General features: G+C 31.6%; 1 protein-coding gene across 1 annotated transcript in view; it reads left to right on the top strand.

Annotated features, from left to right (window-relative positions):
• The window catches only part of LOC112639233, a 223,869-nt gene extending 214,515 nt beyond the window's left edge, over positions 1-9,354 (top strand). Inside the window, exons 3-4 of the mRNA XM_025412532.1 lie at positions 5,100-5,197; positions 9,023-9,354. Coding sequence (XP_025268317.1) covers positions 5,100-5,197; positions 9,023-9,061 — 137 coding nt within the window. The 3' untranslated portion in view covers positions 9,062-9,354. The remainder of the gene's footprint in view (positions 1-5,099; positions 5,198-9,022) is intronic.
• The last annotated feature ends 3,105 nt before the right edge of the window (positions 9,355-12,459 follow it).

Here is a 12,459-nt window from a genome sequence, read left to right as displayed (position 1 = left end):
TTTAATATAAAGAATTTTTAAAATAAAATATATTGTTTTATATATATCATTATTTCTTTAATTACTTCTTTTACAGCAATAAAATCTAAAACCTTTATTAAAATAATAATTAATATGAAAATATTAAAAGAGATTTAACTATGCATTTTTCTTTCAAAACTTAATTTAAGAGAAAAGAAATTTCCTTATTTGTAAGATATTAAATATATATTTCAATGAAAGAGAGAGAGAGAAAGAGAAAGAGAGAGAGAGAGAATATTTCTTTCTTTGAAAAAATTTATATTAAGGAAAAATTCATTTCTGACTTGATAAAGAAAAAATATACATATAAGAGATTAAAGATCAATCTTCTTTCACATTACGTCATACATGCATTTTACACGCGGAGACAATATACGAAAACAGTATGCGTAAATGTAATCTCTAGATAGGAGCATGTATATGACGCGATAAATTATGTTTCATGTCTCCTACAAAGTAGGAAAATGTCTGTTATTTCCCTTTTCATTTCTGCAGCGCTATTAACAGCACATTTCCATTACTTGCGTTCCTAGCGTCATGAGTATTACATTCGGAGTTTTAATAATTTTTAACATAGCCTTTGCTATTTTATGGTAATATGAAGTTTCAACCGGACACATCGTGATTTTAATAATTTCTAAAACGGCAAATATATTCCGTATCCAATATTTAGAAAGTTTCCGCCATTATATCGGTGCAAACTCTAAAATAGTCGCCGTGTGACTGCTAGAACAACATCCTAGTGTTCAAAACAAGAAGTAAAACAGGAAAAATGCAAAAATCGACATCCCTCTGTTTTCTTCATCAAATTTTCATTTCAACTTAACGCGCAAAACTTTGCCGAATATTTGCTGCTTACTAATTTAAACACTTTTTTCGCAATTTAATTATATTTAATAATTATTTTAACTTTGGCAATTATCATATCGTTGTATTTTATCGATATAAATTCATTAATTTTGTATAGAATTTGACTTTCTATAGTTCTCATCTCCTTTTACGCACGCGGCAAAGCCGAATGAATACTATTGATTTCCCGATTAGCTATCATAATTCTGTTAATGAAACCAACGTTCTAATCAACTGTACAAAATGTTAATCAGCGGTTGCGCGCATTTACATCTATCTTCCAGATATACTTTTTACAGCGAAATGTTCGCTCGCATCCTGCGCTTTGCATGCACGTAAATGTACATTCAGTTGAATTGGCATTCTATCTACCCGAACACACTGCGAATAATTCTCAATATAAACTAGAGAGCGAGAAGGCTTTTAATCGCGTGTGTCGGTTATTCCAGGCGAGGGAAAATTACATGGGGTGCCGAGTAGACGAGATGAAGCGAGGAAAAAGGATAGAGATCTTGGTAATTGATGCAAGTTGAAATTGTAATGAACGCCCAGTCGCGCTTCGACATCGTGAATTTAGTTTGAATGTGGTGATACACGCCTAGAGAGTATTGCACGACACTTTTCTTCCTTCCTTTTGTTCCTTTTCGCGCTATTCGCGATGACCCGTGCCATTCAGCCTCCGATGTTGGACCGAGATCAGGCATTTGTGTATCTCGAGCGGCAAAGGTAAAATTTACATGCTCTTTCATCATCTTGAATTTTTGAACGCAAAACTTTTACTTCAGATCTTTTTTTAGCTTCAAATGATACGTGCATAAAATCGTCTTATTTTATGTGTGCATCACAAATTTTTTATTTATCGTAGTATCTAGCATAATATTTCTATTTATCCGATACCTTTAGATTCTTCTTGAAAATATCGTTGCCCGAAATAATAAGAATCTCAAGTGGTGAGATTACGAAAATTGTAAGTTATCAAACGCGATCCTGTTTAAAATCATTAGAGCAGTTTTTAACGTCTCTGATATTGGTCCTGTGCCTCAGTCCTACTGAGACGACCTTCTTCTCCTGCATTTCCCGGCGGTACTCGATGTAGAATCTACGCCATTGGCGAATCGAGAGCACCAAACTAGGACGTGCCCGGAATTCGCCGACTGGATTCATTTACGGTCCGCCGAGTGATAAGAATTTAATCGCGTATTAACATAAGCCAAAGTTGCAGCTATCGGGGATTTGGAGAACGTGTTATCGAGCTCTCTGTAAGTTCCGTGAGGCATCTACGTGACGTGGGAACAACTCCAGCAATTCCCTTATTTCAAATATTTTTCTCCCCTTACTCCATCTTTTGCCTTACTTATTAAGAAATCAGTACTGATCTTGAGTAGCGAGGAATTTGTAGATGCAGAGAGTCTTAAAACTCACGGCTTTAATAACAGATTCTCTCGAATGAATTTCTAATCAATTTCTTCTTGATATAAATATTAAGACATGAATAATCTTGATATTACATAAATATACAAAATATAAAAAGGTTTCTTCACGATTTCATTTTAAATACAGTTTAAATAATCGTTCGCCTCGCTTTACAAAAATAAAAAGAGAATCGCTTCTTTTGAAACAAAAATTTGTATGCTGTTTTAATAAAAATAGTACTTTTTCCTGGAAAAACAATATCATATTTTATGATTATTTTATTCTTTCATTTTTATGTCTTTAATGAAATGAACTGCAGAAATGAATCATCTGGAATACTTAACCGTAGAAAAGATTTCTGGCACAATAGAGCTTCGCGCACGATGAGAGTTTAATCGCATATTAATATAAACTCAGACTACAAGTCAGGATGCTACCGAGCATCTGGAAAACTTGACAATGCGTAACTTCCTAAAATGGTTTAATGGCCCACAAAGAATATACGAGTTATATAGAAGAGAAAGTTCGCTTGATAATTTGTCTTCATTATTGCATAATACTGTTTTTAATCCATTTATGAAGCATCCACTAATAATAAGAAACTTTTATCAAATCAAAATCAATCTTTATGAAAATTTGTTAAATAATCAATGGATTATTATGTCGCATTAAAACAATTTACAGACACAATAATCTTAAAGATTATAATCTTACAGACACAATAATCTTTTAAGATCTTTTAAGATTATCTTTTAAGATTATTGTGTCTGTAATTTTTTTCAATATTCTTCAAATTATATAATAACTTTCATATCATATATTAAATTAAGTAATTATAAATTACTTCTCGGTTGACTAAACAACTTTTAATCACGAAGAGAACCATTCATTATATCAACTGTCGTTTTGCAACCATTATCTCGCGAGTAGAAAATGCGTTCTAATAAAACTCATATCTTCCGGTACCAGCATTCGTTAGTATCCGCCTCGGTCGGCCTTTATTCAAGAGTGTCCTCTTGTGTCTATATATCCTTCTCATTCTCATTCCTGTTTCCTCGTAGTTTGACTGCACGGACGTTTAGATATGTTTCATAAGTTATCTTCATTTTCCAGAATTTTACTTGACAAAATTGCGTATTATCTCGTAGCAATTTCGCGAGTGGATCTCTTATTACTTCGTTACATTTTGTGCAAGAATAGTTCTCGCTTTTGTCCGTATTTTTGTCTAACTCCTCGTACTATATCCTTGTGGTCTAATTTCTCTCTGTACATTCGCTTATATACTGTAACTATATTTTATTTGCCACAGTCATGCGTTTGCGATGGTATTTTTGCACCTTTATTTCAGATGGATTGCATTTCTTTTCAACTCACTCGTAATATGGAAAACAAAACAGATTGGTTAATGATCTGCTAAAAATTTCAATTTTGATCCTCTAATGAGATCATGATCCGTGAAATGATAATGGTATAGATTATTAATGACTGAATTCATGAAACCCATTTACTCTATACGAGCAATTATTTTAATGTACGGTATTAGGTTCATTAGTATGACCATTTCGTACGCGATTATATTTTATAATCCTATTGTGGTTTTGATTGTTTCGCTTTTGGTTTCTCTGTCTGATAATTGGAGATTATTGGCGAAATAATAATTAATAGAAGTGCAATTTCACATAGATTATATTTTAATATATAATGCGAGCTAAATCTACCAAGAAAAGGTAATAAAACAATTGTTCTAGGAAAAGCAGGACAGTCACATTATTTTCTTTTCTTTTCTTTGTCAAATAGAGAAGTTGACATAGAAGAAGTTATTTCTTCCGCATGTTTGTGTGTGTGCGAAATGTCAACTTGAAAAATTTTAAATGCTAACAATGTTACATTATTTATGATTTTCTTATGTTTGACCTAGCTAGCAGTACCGACAATTTAATATACAATTTAGTTTTATATCTTGAAGGATTCTTATAACTGACATATTTCAATTACTTGAAAAAATTATAACTAAATTTGTATTCTCAAAATAATATCTTATTATATTAGCTCCGTTCTTATCTCTTATATATTAATTATATATTCAATTCTCTTATCTTTATAAAATTTATGTATCACACTCTATAATTTTTTAGTCACGTTACTAATACAATAAAATCTAGTTAAAAATAGAAGAAAAATTATTTCATTCATAACTATTCATCATACTATTTTAATATTTCTAAAGATATATTTATTCTATTCATTGCAAATTTAAGATATTTCCAGATAATATTATCTTCTTATTACGTGCATTTTAAAATATCTTATTTAAAAATTCTTATTACAATTAAATTAATTTTTAACAGAATTCTATCATATAAGTTAAGGAATTGTAATACATTTTTTCACTCACGCAATCCAGCTTATTTTATTGATAATGATTTTTCCGCTAATCATTACAACTAATTATATCATGTAAAATCTCTTGTAATAAATAAATAAATAATTGCAACATGTTTATTTCATGTTTTGATAGAAAGAAAAAAAGAGAAAGAATTCAAAGATCTATAATAAAAATATTAATATGTAATAAAAGAAAACAGAAAAATAAAAATATTATTTATATAGAATATATTTTCATATATTTTATAAAGATATTATATATATATATATATATATATATATATATATATGCATATGTATAAATTTGGAAAGGGATGTAATATAAATTAAATAAAAAATCTCTCTTTTTGTCTTTCTATTATAGAAAAAGAACAAGATACAAATATTCAGACGAACGAACAAAATTGCTTAACTAAGACCTTAATGAGCAGATCTTCCCTCTCAACGCGCCGTCTGTACAGGATGGAAAATCGGAGACGGAGATCCTTTAAACGAACCCCGGCGCAGTGACGATGAAAAGCTAACGAAGGTTTGTCAAAGGATGAATTCGTTTCGCTCTCTTTACGCTATACAAGTTATTCCGACATTCCAACACTTTCAAAATATCAAATATCAAATTGCATCTTCAAGAGAATAATATCTAAAAAATCAACTAGCCAAGCTGCATGATATTATATTATCATGCCATAAAAATTATACTTAACGCTTGTATGCAATTTTTCTCGCTATTATTAACTTGCAACTTACATGATATAATCCTATTCTTCAGCAATATAAATTACAAAATTGTTGTAAATCTTTTTCGAGCTGATATTTGAAACACGCGCAATTTTCTTACAAAGTTTCAAAAAAAGGGCATGATATATAGCTCCTGACAATAATCAAACAATTTTCACATTCTCTCGTTCATTACACAGTAAAGATTCTAACAAGCCAAGGTGCCAGCAACCCAGCTTAATTCACGTTTAACGCTTACGTGACCTACAAAACTATGGCTGCTCCAGATCTTTATCCAATTTTGCCTAGAAACTTAATCTAATATCAAATTTTTAGTAAAATGGAACACAAGAAGTAAAAGAATTCAAAGAATCAAGAACATCTGTAATTTAAATTTCACTATCTTTTTGTGTGTGCTATAATTTAATTTAAAAATAATTTGAAAATCTTTTCCAAATTACATGAATAAAAAGACTTGCAATAATTATTAACGATGCGTTTTTGTGATTATAATTAAAAAACGACAAATTTTGATGTAAAAATCTTCTAATTATATTAATTAAACATGTTAATTATATTAAGTATATTAATTATTAAATTAATATATTAGTATAAATATATTAGTTTATATAAATATTACATATACTATAAGAGTTTAAAATTACTTTATACTTTTAAATTATCAAGTGTTTTAATTCTTATATATAAGAATATATATTTTTTTTATTATATGTGGAAAAATATATCGAACATATATAATATATGTAGGGAACACATACTAAGAATATTTGTTAAATCCAATGCTTTACTCGCGCGTTTTTTTGATTATATACATAAAAGAGCAAAGAAGAATCTTTTTCTCATCACATCAGGTAATGAGATGGACCACACAACGGACTAAAAACAGAAAAATTTCAGAGAGAAAAGAAAATCGAAAACCAAAACTTGTGGAATTGTTCAAGCGCATAGTTTCAGCTTGTTCGTTACACAAGTTCAGTTTGTTTGTTACATAAAATTGACATAGTACTCTAACGCCATCCGATGAAATACAATCATTCTTCGTTCTTTCACACGACAATATTTTTGCGGGAAACCGGAAGTTCTTACATTGCTGCCTGTGTATTTGATTCGCGTTTTATTTTTGTCAATATAAGGATGAAATAGTGTTTTAATAAAATAAGCAAGATTCGGCAGGAGCTAAATTGATTCTTTCAACATGTTGCACAATTATTATACATAATGTTATAAAATATAAATAAAAAATAAATTTTCTTTGAATGATAATTATATTACACATTAGAAATTAATAATCTGCAAAATCTAAATTTTTATGTTTTGTTTAATATTATTGACAATCAAACTTCCGTGGATCATATTTTTATTTCTATATTTATTATAATTTATTATATTTTTATTTCTATATTTAATTTGTTATATTTTTTATTTATTATATTTTATTTCTATATTTATTACAATTATTCTTTTAATCAAAGTAGAAATATATTCTCAAATTCTTATCGTCCCAGAAAATCTCAAGAGTGCAATGGCCTTCCAAAAAGCTGAATTTTGCAGACAGCGAATAAACTTAACACTTTACAAATTGCTATGTCGCATCCCATTCCTTATCTTGCTTATACTTCTATCTCATTGGCTCCTGTTTATTTTGCAAAGTCAAGAGGATCTAATCTGCGATGTAAAGCAGCATGATCAAAAGATGCAGAAAGCTACAAATAATAATCTCCATTACGTATTGATCAATGGGCGTCTTTTCACAAAGGAATTCAACGGTACCTCATCGGTGATATATTGGCGTTTACGTATCTTGACCTCTTGTTTATCTCCAGAAGTTAGCCTTGAACTAGGTAGTCAAATCCCTTGTTAAGTGCATCTACCTAACTCTGGAGTAATCGATTACCCTAAACGTCATCGAGAAACTTTACATCGAATCGACAAATCGTAACAATCGAGATTGCATTTATTAAATCTTAATATGTCTAAAGCACTTTATTGCAAATATTAAATATTTTCGATCGAGCTATCAATAATTCTATATTTGTTTGTTTTATATATTTAAAAAATTATAATATATAAATATATTATGCGCATAAACATATTCCATAATATATTTACATATTATATTTCAAAAAATAAGGGTGCACAGAGAATCAATTTATAATTCCTGATATCCAGGATAACGATGCAAATGATTACAATTTTACATTATATTTATGTAAGCCATATATTTATAATCTGTACAAATATATTCATATAATGCAAATTAAAAGTTTTCGAACGGAAATAAACTTGCATATCCGGGTAATCAAAAAAAGTCGGACACCGAGGTTTCGGATAAATAAAAAAAAAAGAGAGAAAAAAATAGATCGAGCGCAGCGATTGCAATTAAGCGAGGAAAGAAACGATGGTGTCTCCGATTGAAAAAAAAGGGGGAGAATTAACCGTGCGATCCGTTATTCAAATCTATTTTCCGGATCACGTGCGCGACGTGGTATCCGGCTCGAAACGCACTCTCGATACGAGTGTAAGCAGCGAGATTGAGTTTTGCGGAATCGCTCCTCGTTTACCGCGCAAAATCTCCATCAAATTCCATCAGATTCGGCGATCGAGCGCGGGCGATTCGATGGCAACGTTTATACCGCCGAAGACGAGGGCTCACTCGCTCGCTCAGTCTATTTGTCACCGATTGATTTGATTCGCGAGCAGTCGCGCTACCAGCTATCCTGCTCGATCTGTCAGAGATTAGGTCCGGCGGCATTCCCAAAATCCAGACAACCGTAGAGCTATCCGGCCAATGCGCTCCATCGAATCCCGTCCAACGTCGCTGCATTTCTCGCGACAGTAAAATCGAGCCTCGTAGATGGATCCGCGCCAATCCGGAGTAAGCGGACAAATGTGTTTTACGCGTATCGCCGTAAACGTGACACGCCATATGGACGCGGTGACGAAAAATGCCAGATGGATCCTTCGTCACCATCTATTTTTTTATACCATCTCTTCGTCCGCTATTTATTCCGCGAGTTCTCTCTCCGATACGTTTCTTTACTTTTACTTTGCATTACATGAGATTTTTATGAGATGATCCTCTATCTCTTTGCTTTGCATTATTTTAAATTACCGCCACGCTTTTCTTAGCACAAAAATGATTATGGTTTTTTATCGTAGGAATATTTTATCTTCAGCTTCTCCAGAGGAACGTGACTCGTGTGATGTATTTCGTGTGATTGCACAATGCAACGCTTTACCTTGCACGCAATCTGTCACTTTCTATTCACTTTCTCTCTCCAGCCTGCAACTTCCATTCGCTAGATTCGACTGTTTATATTTTTCCTCTATCGTTTTTCTTTCTATATATCCCATCACTCTTTGACTTCTCTTCTTTTCTCTTTTTTATATCAGCATATTTTCCCATAAAAATATAGAGAATATCACAAACATATCAATTTACCTTCTTCATTTGCCAGAAACATTTTACTCCAATTTTAAGTCACTTTTGTAAGAGAAAAAAATAACGATTTCTTTTATACATTCTTTTAAACACAGAATAATTGTTTTTTAACGCTGAAGATAAAAGCCGGAGAAAGGATGAAATTGATAAAATGATTTGCCTTGTTTTTTACAGGTGGCCAACATAACAGCTACGCGCGGCGTAGTGCGTTAAATTAACCACGTCAGGTTAATGACATCAGAATCGCGTTCGGGAACTTTAACCAAAGGGCACCGAATGCAGAATTAAATTTGAGCGAGATGAAACGAGCCGCGAAGGACGCGAGCTGGAAATGCGGTGCATGCTGCTTTTAACGCGTTACGAGAAACATGGACAGCAAAAACTCGTGAGATAAACACACGAACAAACGTTGAGCAAAGATATGAACGATAAATCGTGCTCGTTGCACTTTAAATGTCTCTTATATTGTTGCATTAAAACTTCAATATTTACATAATTCTAATAAAACCGCGAAAACTTATGTTCGTGCTATTTAATCTTTTGTCGCCCGACTCTAAAAAATAATTTATCATTTCTAAAATGTCTTTATATAATTGTAAACTTCAGAGATTCAATTTTACTTTTTAATTTTATTTGTCATTATAAAGTTTAAATATTAATACCTGACACGTAATTGCATACGTAACAGACAGATAATTACTCCATTGTACTCGAGAACTGAAGTCTTCAATAAAGAGACCCGGATTATTGCACAAGTGGTGAAGGAGAAATTAACTACAAGCTCTCTATTGATATCGCGCAAATGTCCGTATTGAACTATCCGCGTGTTTATTGCGTCCAATTTGGTACGTAGCTGCAAGACGAAGAGAAGGGCGATTAGCACAATCGAGGAATAGAGTGTCCCCTCTACAATGGCTTTCATGGCTACGAGACAGCGTCGAGTGTCGAGGCTCTCGTAGATGGGATCGTCCTCAGGATTTGGCAGCTGAAGGGGATCGTGATATAGCAGGGCCCCTTTATGTCGAATCGACAACAGCTCCGAGGTACCACTGCTAGCGTCACACGCGATCGTCCTGCCCGGCATACCTGAATCAAATTCCGCGTAAGATGCACTAGCATACCGAACAGCAGTCCGATGCACGTGCCGCAATATGAATACCTCCGTACTTTGACTATGAATTGCGATTTTTCCATACTCCACTAAACATGGACGTGCTATCGGGTCATGCTGTATCGTCGACGAACTATTTCACGTTTAATATCATTTAACACTAGACGAGCAAACCTGTCAAAATGACGGATATTTCAGATTTCTTATTTTGAATTGCAGAAATTACTAAAGTGCCTTTATCGAGATAAAAAAAGTAATATATAACAATTTATTTATTTTTGCAGCCTAATCACAATCGCTATAATTTCGCTAGAATTTTTTTATATAATATGCCTAAACATAATAAAATAAAATTATGGACTTAATAATTTTATACTTCATCACAATTTACTTGGAAATATTCATAGTGTAATCATTGGTATGAACAAAATTAAACACATGACAAAATAAAAATTATCTGTTGTAGAATAAGGGATTTTTTAAAGAGATACTATATATATATATATATATATATATATATATATATATTTATAAGTAAGCTAAATCGACATCATATCGCGCGATTTATTATTTGTAAATAGATTGGCGTGATATTTCGACAACAATTCAGGAAAATTGCATTTTTGTTGTCAGTTTATAAAACTCATGCAATAAAATCCTATCGTGTTAGCGAAAAGTACATTTTTTCTTTACTACAAAATAATTTGTTAATCCGATATCTAATTAAAAAATTTTAATTTTATTTTGAAGCATGGATATAAAACACAATTACTAGAATGTAACGGTAATTGAAAATATTACAAATATATAATATTTGTGCTTTTTATTTCCCACGTGATAGATATAGATAACTATAAAAAAAAGTCCCGAGAAATGCTAAATAACAAAAAATAATATATTATAAATAAATTTTTATGTATAAGTATTTTGAATAGTTTTATTTTAACAAAAAAAAGAGTAATTGTGAAATATATCAAAAATCTTTGTAATTGAAAGCTAAGAAAATTAAGAAAATTAATAATAATAAATAAAATTGTTTTCGAACATCTGCAAAATTGATGGATGTCGTAAAACTAGCATACATTCAATACTGATTGTTCTAGTATTAAAATAATATTTTTGTGACAAAAATCTCTCTCAAAATCGATTCTCCTTGTATAATATTTCGCGTTATTTATTATTTTGAATATAAAATTAGATATTGTTATTATTAAATTATTTTCATTACTGGAAAATTTGGTTATAAAATACTGATTATAAAATTTTCCGCAATTATCCTTATGAGATTTCGTCATTTCGCGTGCAATTTGTACTTCTCTTGATCGCGAAAGTTCATTGCTCGAAGATGAAGTTTCTTGTTCTTGGTGGTTCTGTCGTTTCGGTGTGACCAGCGTGAACCCGAACGTGAATACTTGTATGGCATAGTCTCTCTCGCGAGGAAGCGTGCAACAGAGCGAACGGCTACCAATCGGCATTCCGCAACTTGGTGCGCTTGCTAATTCGAACTTGTCCGCGGACACATTGGCGAAGTGCGGAATGAGCTGGCAGTCATGTCGTATGTTCGTGTTGTCCGTTCTGACGCTTCCCCGACGAAAGTTCCCGAGAACTTTCCTGCCGAAAACACTTCGTCACACCATCACACAGGAGCGGTCACATCCGTGCATGACGTAACGGTAAGCAAGAGTTTCGGTCATCCAAAGTCCGTGGCGTTTATCGGCCGTGTCACTTAATTCCCGGTTAAACGCTTTCGAAAATCAGAGATATTCGAGGATATCGATTTAACTATTCTGTTTCAAAATAGTTTGACTAACTCGTGGATTGGCAGACGTCTATGTATTTGCGTATTTTGCACAAAGGGAATTTACGGATGATGAAGGCTCATATATATGTGAATAAATTTCTATAAAAGTATTGAAGGGCAGTTGCTTTTCGATGCAGATAAATCGTTCGATCAAAATGCAATGCAAAAAACGTACGATGAATATTTTTAGCATTTGCGAACATTGTCGAAAAGTCCTCGAATATCGATATCGAAATCTTTATATGTAAAAAATTTAAAAATGCGAATTAAAGTGTATAAATATTAAGGTATGAAAAAACTTTATATGTGCATTGTTATTATACAAAAAACTTATTTATGTAAAAATTTAATTTTTTTAAAACTTACAGAAGTCATGAAATTTATCGAACCATAATTACATTAAAACTATAATTACATTAGTAAACATACATGTTATATATTACTTTGTTAAATTTTGTAGAGTTTTGTTAAATTTTTGTAAATTTTTAAAAGAAATTAAAGATATGCACAGTCTTCAAATACATTTAAGTATCTCGTTAAGTTTGTTATGAACAATTGTAATGAAAATAGTTCTGTAATGTTATAATAAAGAATGGTAATAAATAAATAGATGTCAAATTTCACGTTTGAGCTTTAATAAAAAATGATTTGCTTAACTTTAAATTGTTCATCCACAAAGAAACAATATTTTATCCTAGA

The sequence above is a fragment of the Camponotus floridanus genome, unplaced genomic scaffold, assembly GCF_003227725.1.
Source record: "Camponotus floridanus strain SB8 unplaced genomic scaffold, Cflo_v7.5 scaffold52, whole genome shotgun sequence".
Taxonomy (NCBI): domain Eukaryota; kingdom Metazoa; phylum Arthropoda; class Insecta; order Hymenoptera; family Formicidae; genus Camponotus; species Camponotus floridanus.
This window is presented reverse-complemented; position numbering and strand designations above follow the sequence as displayed.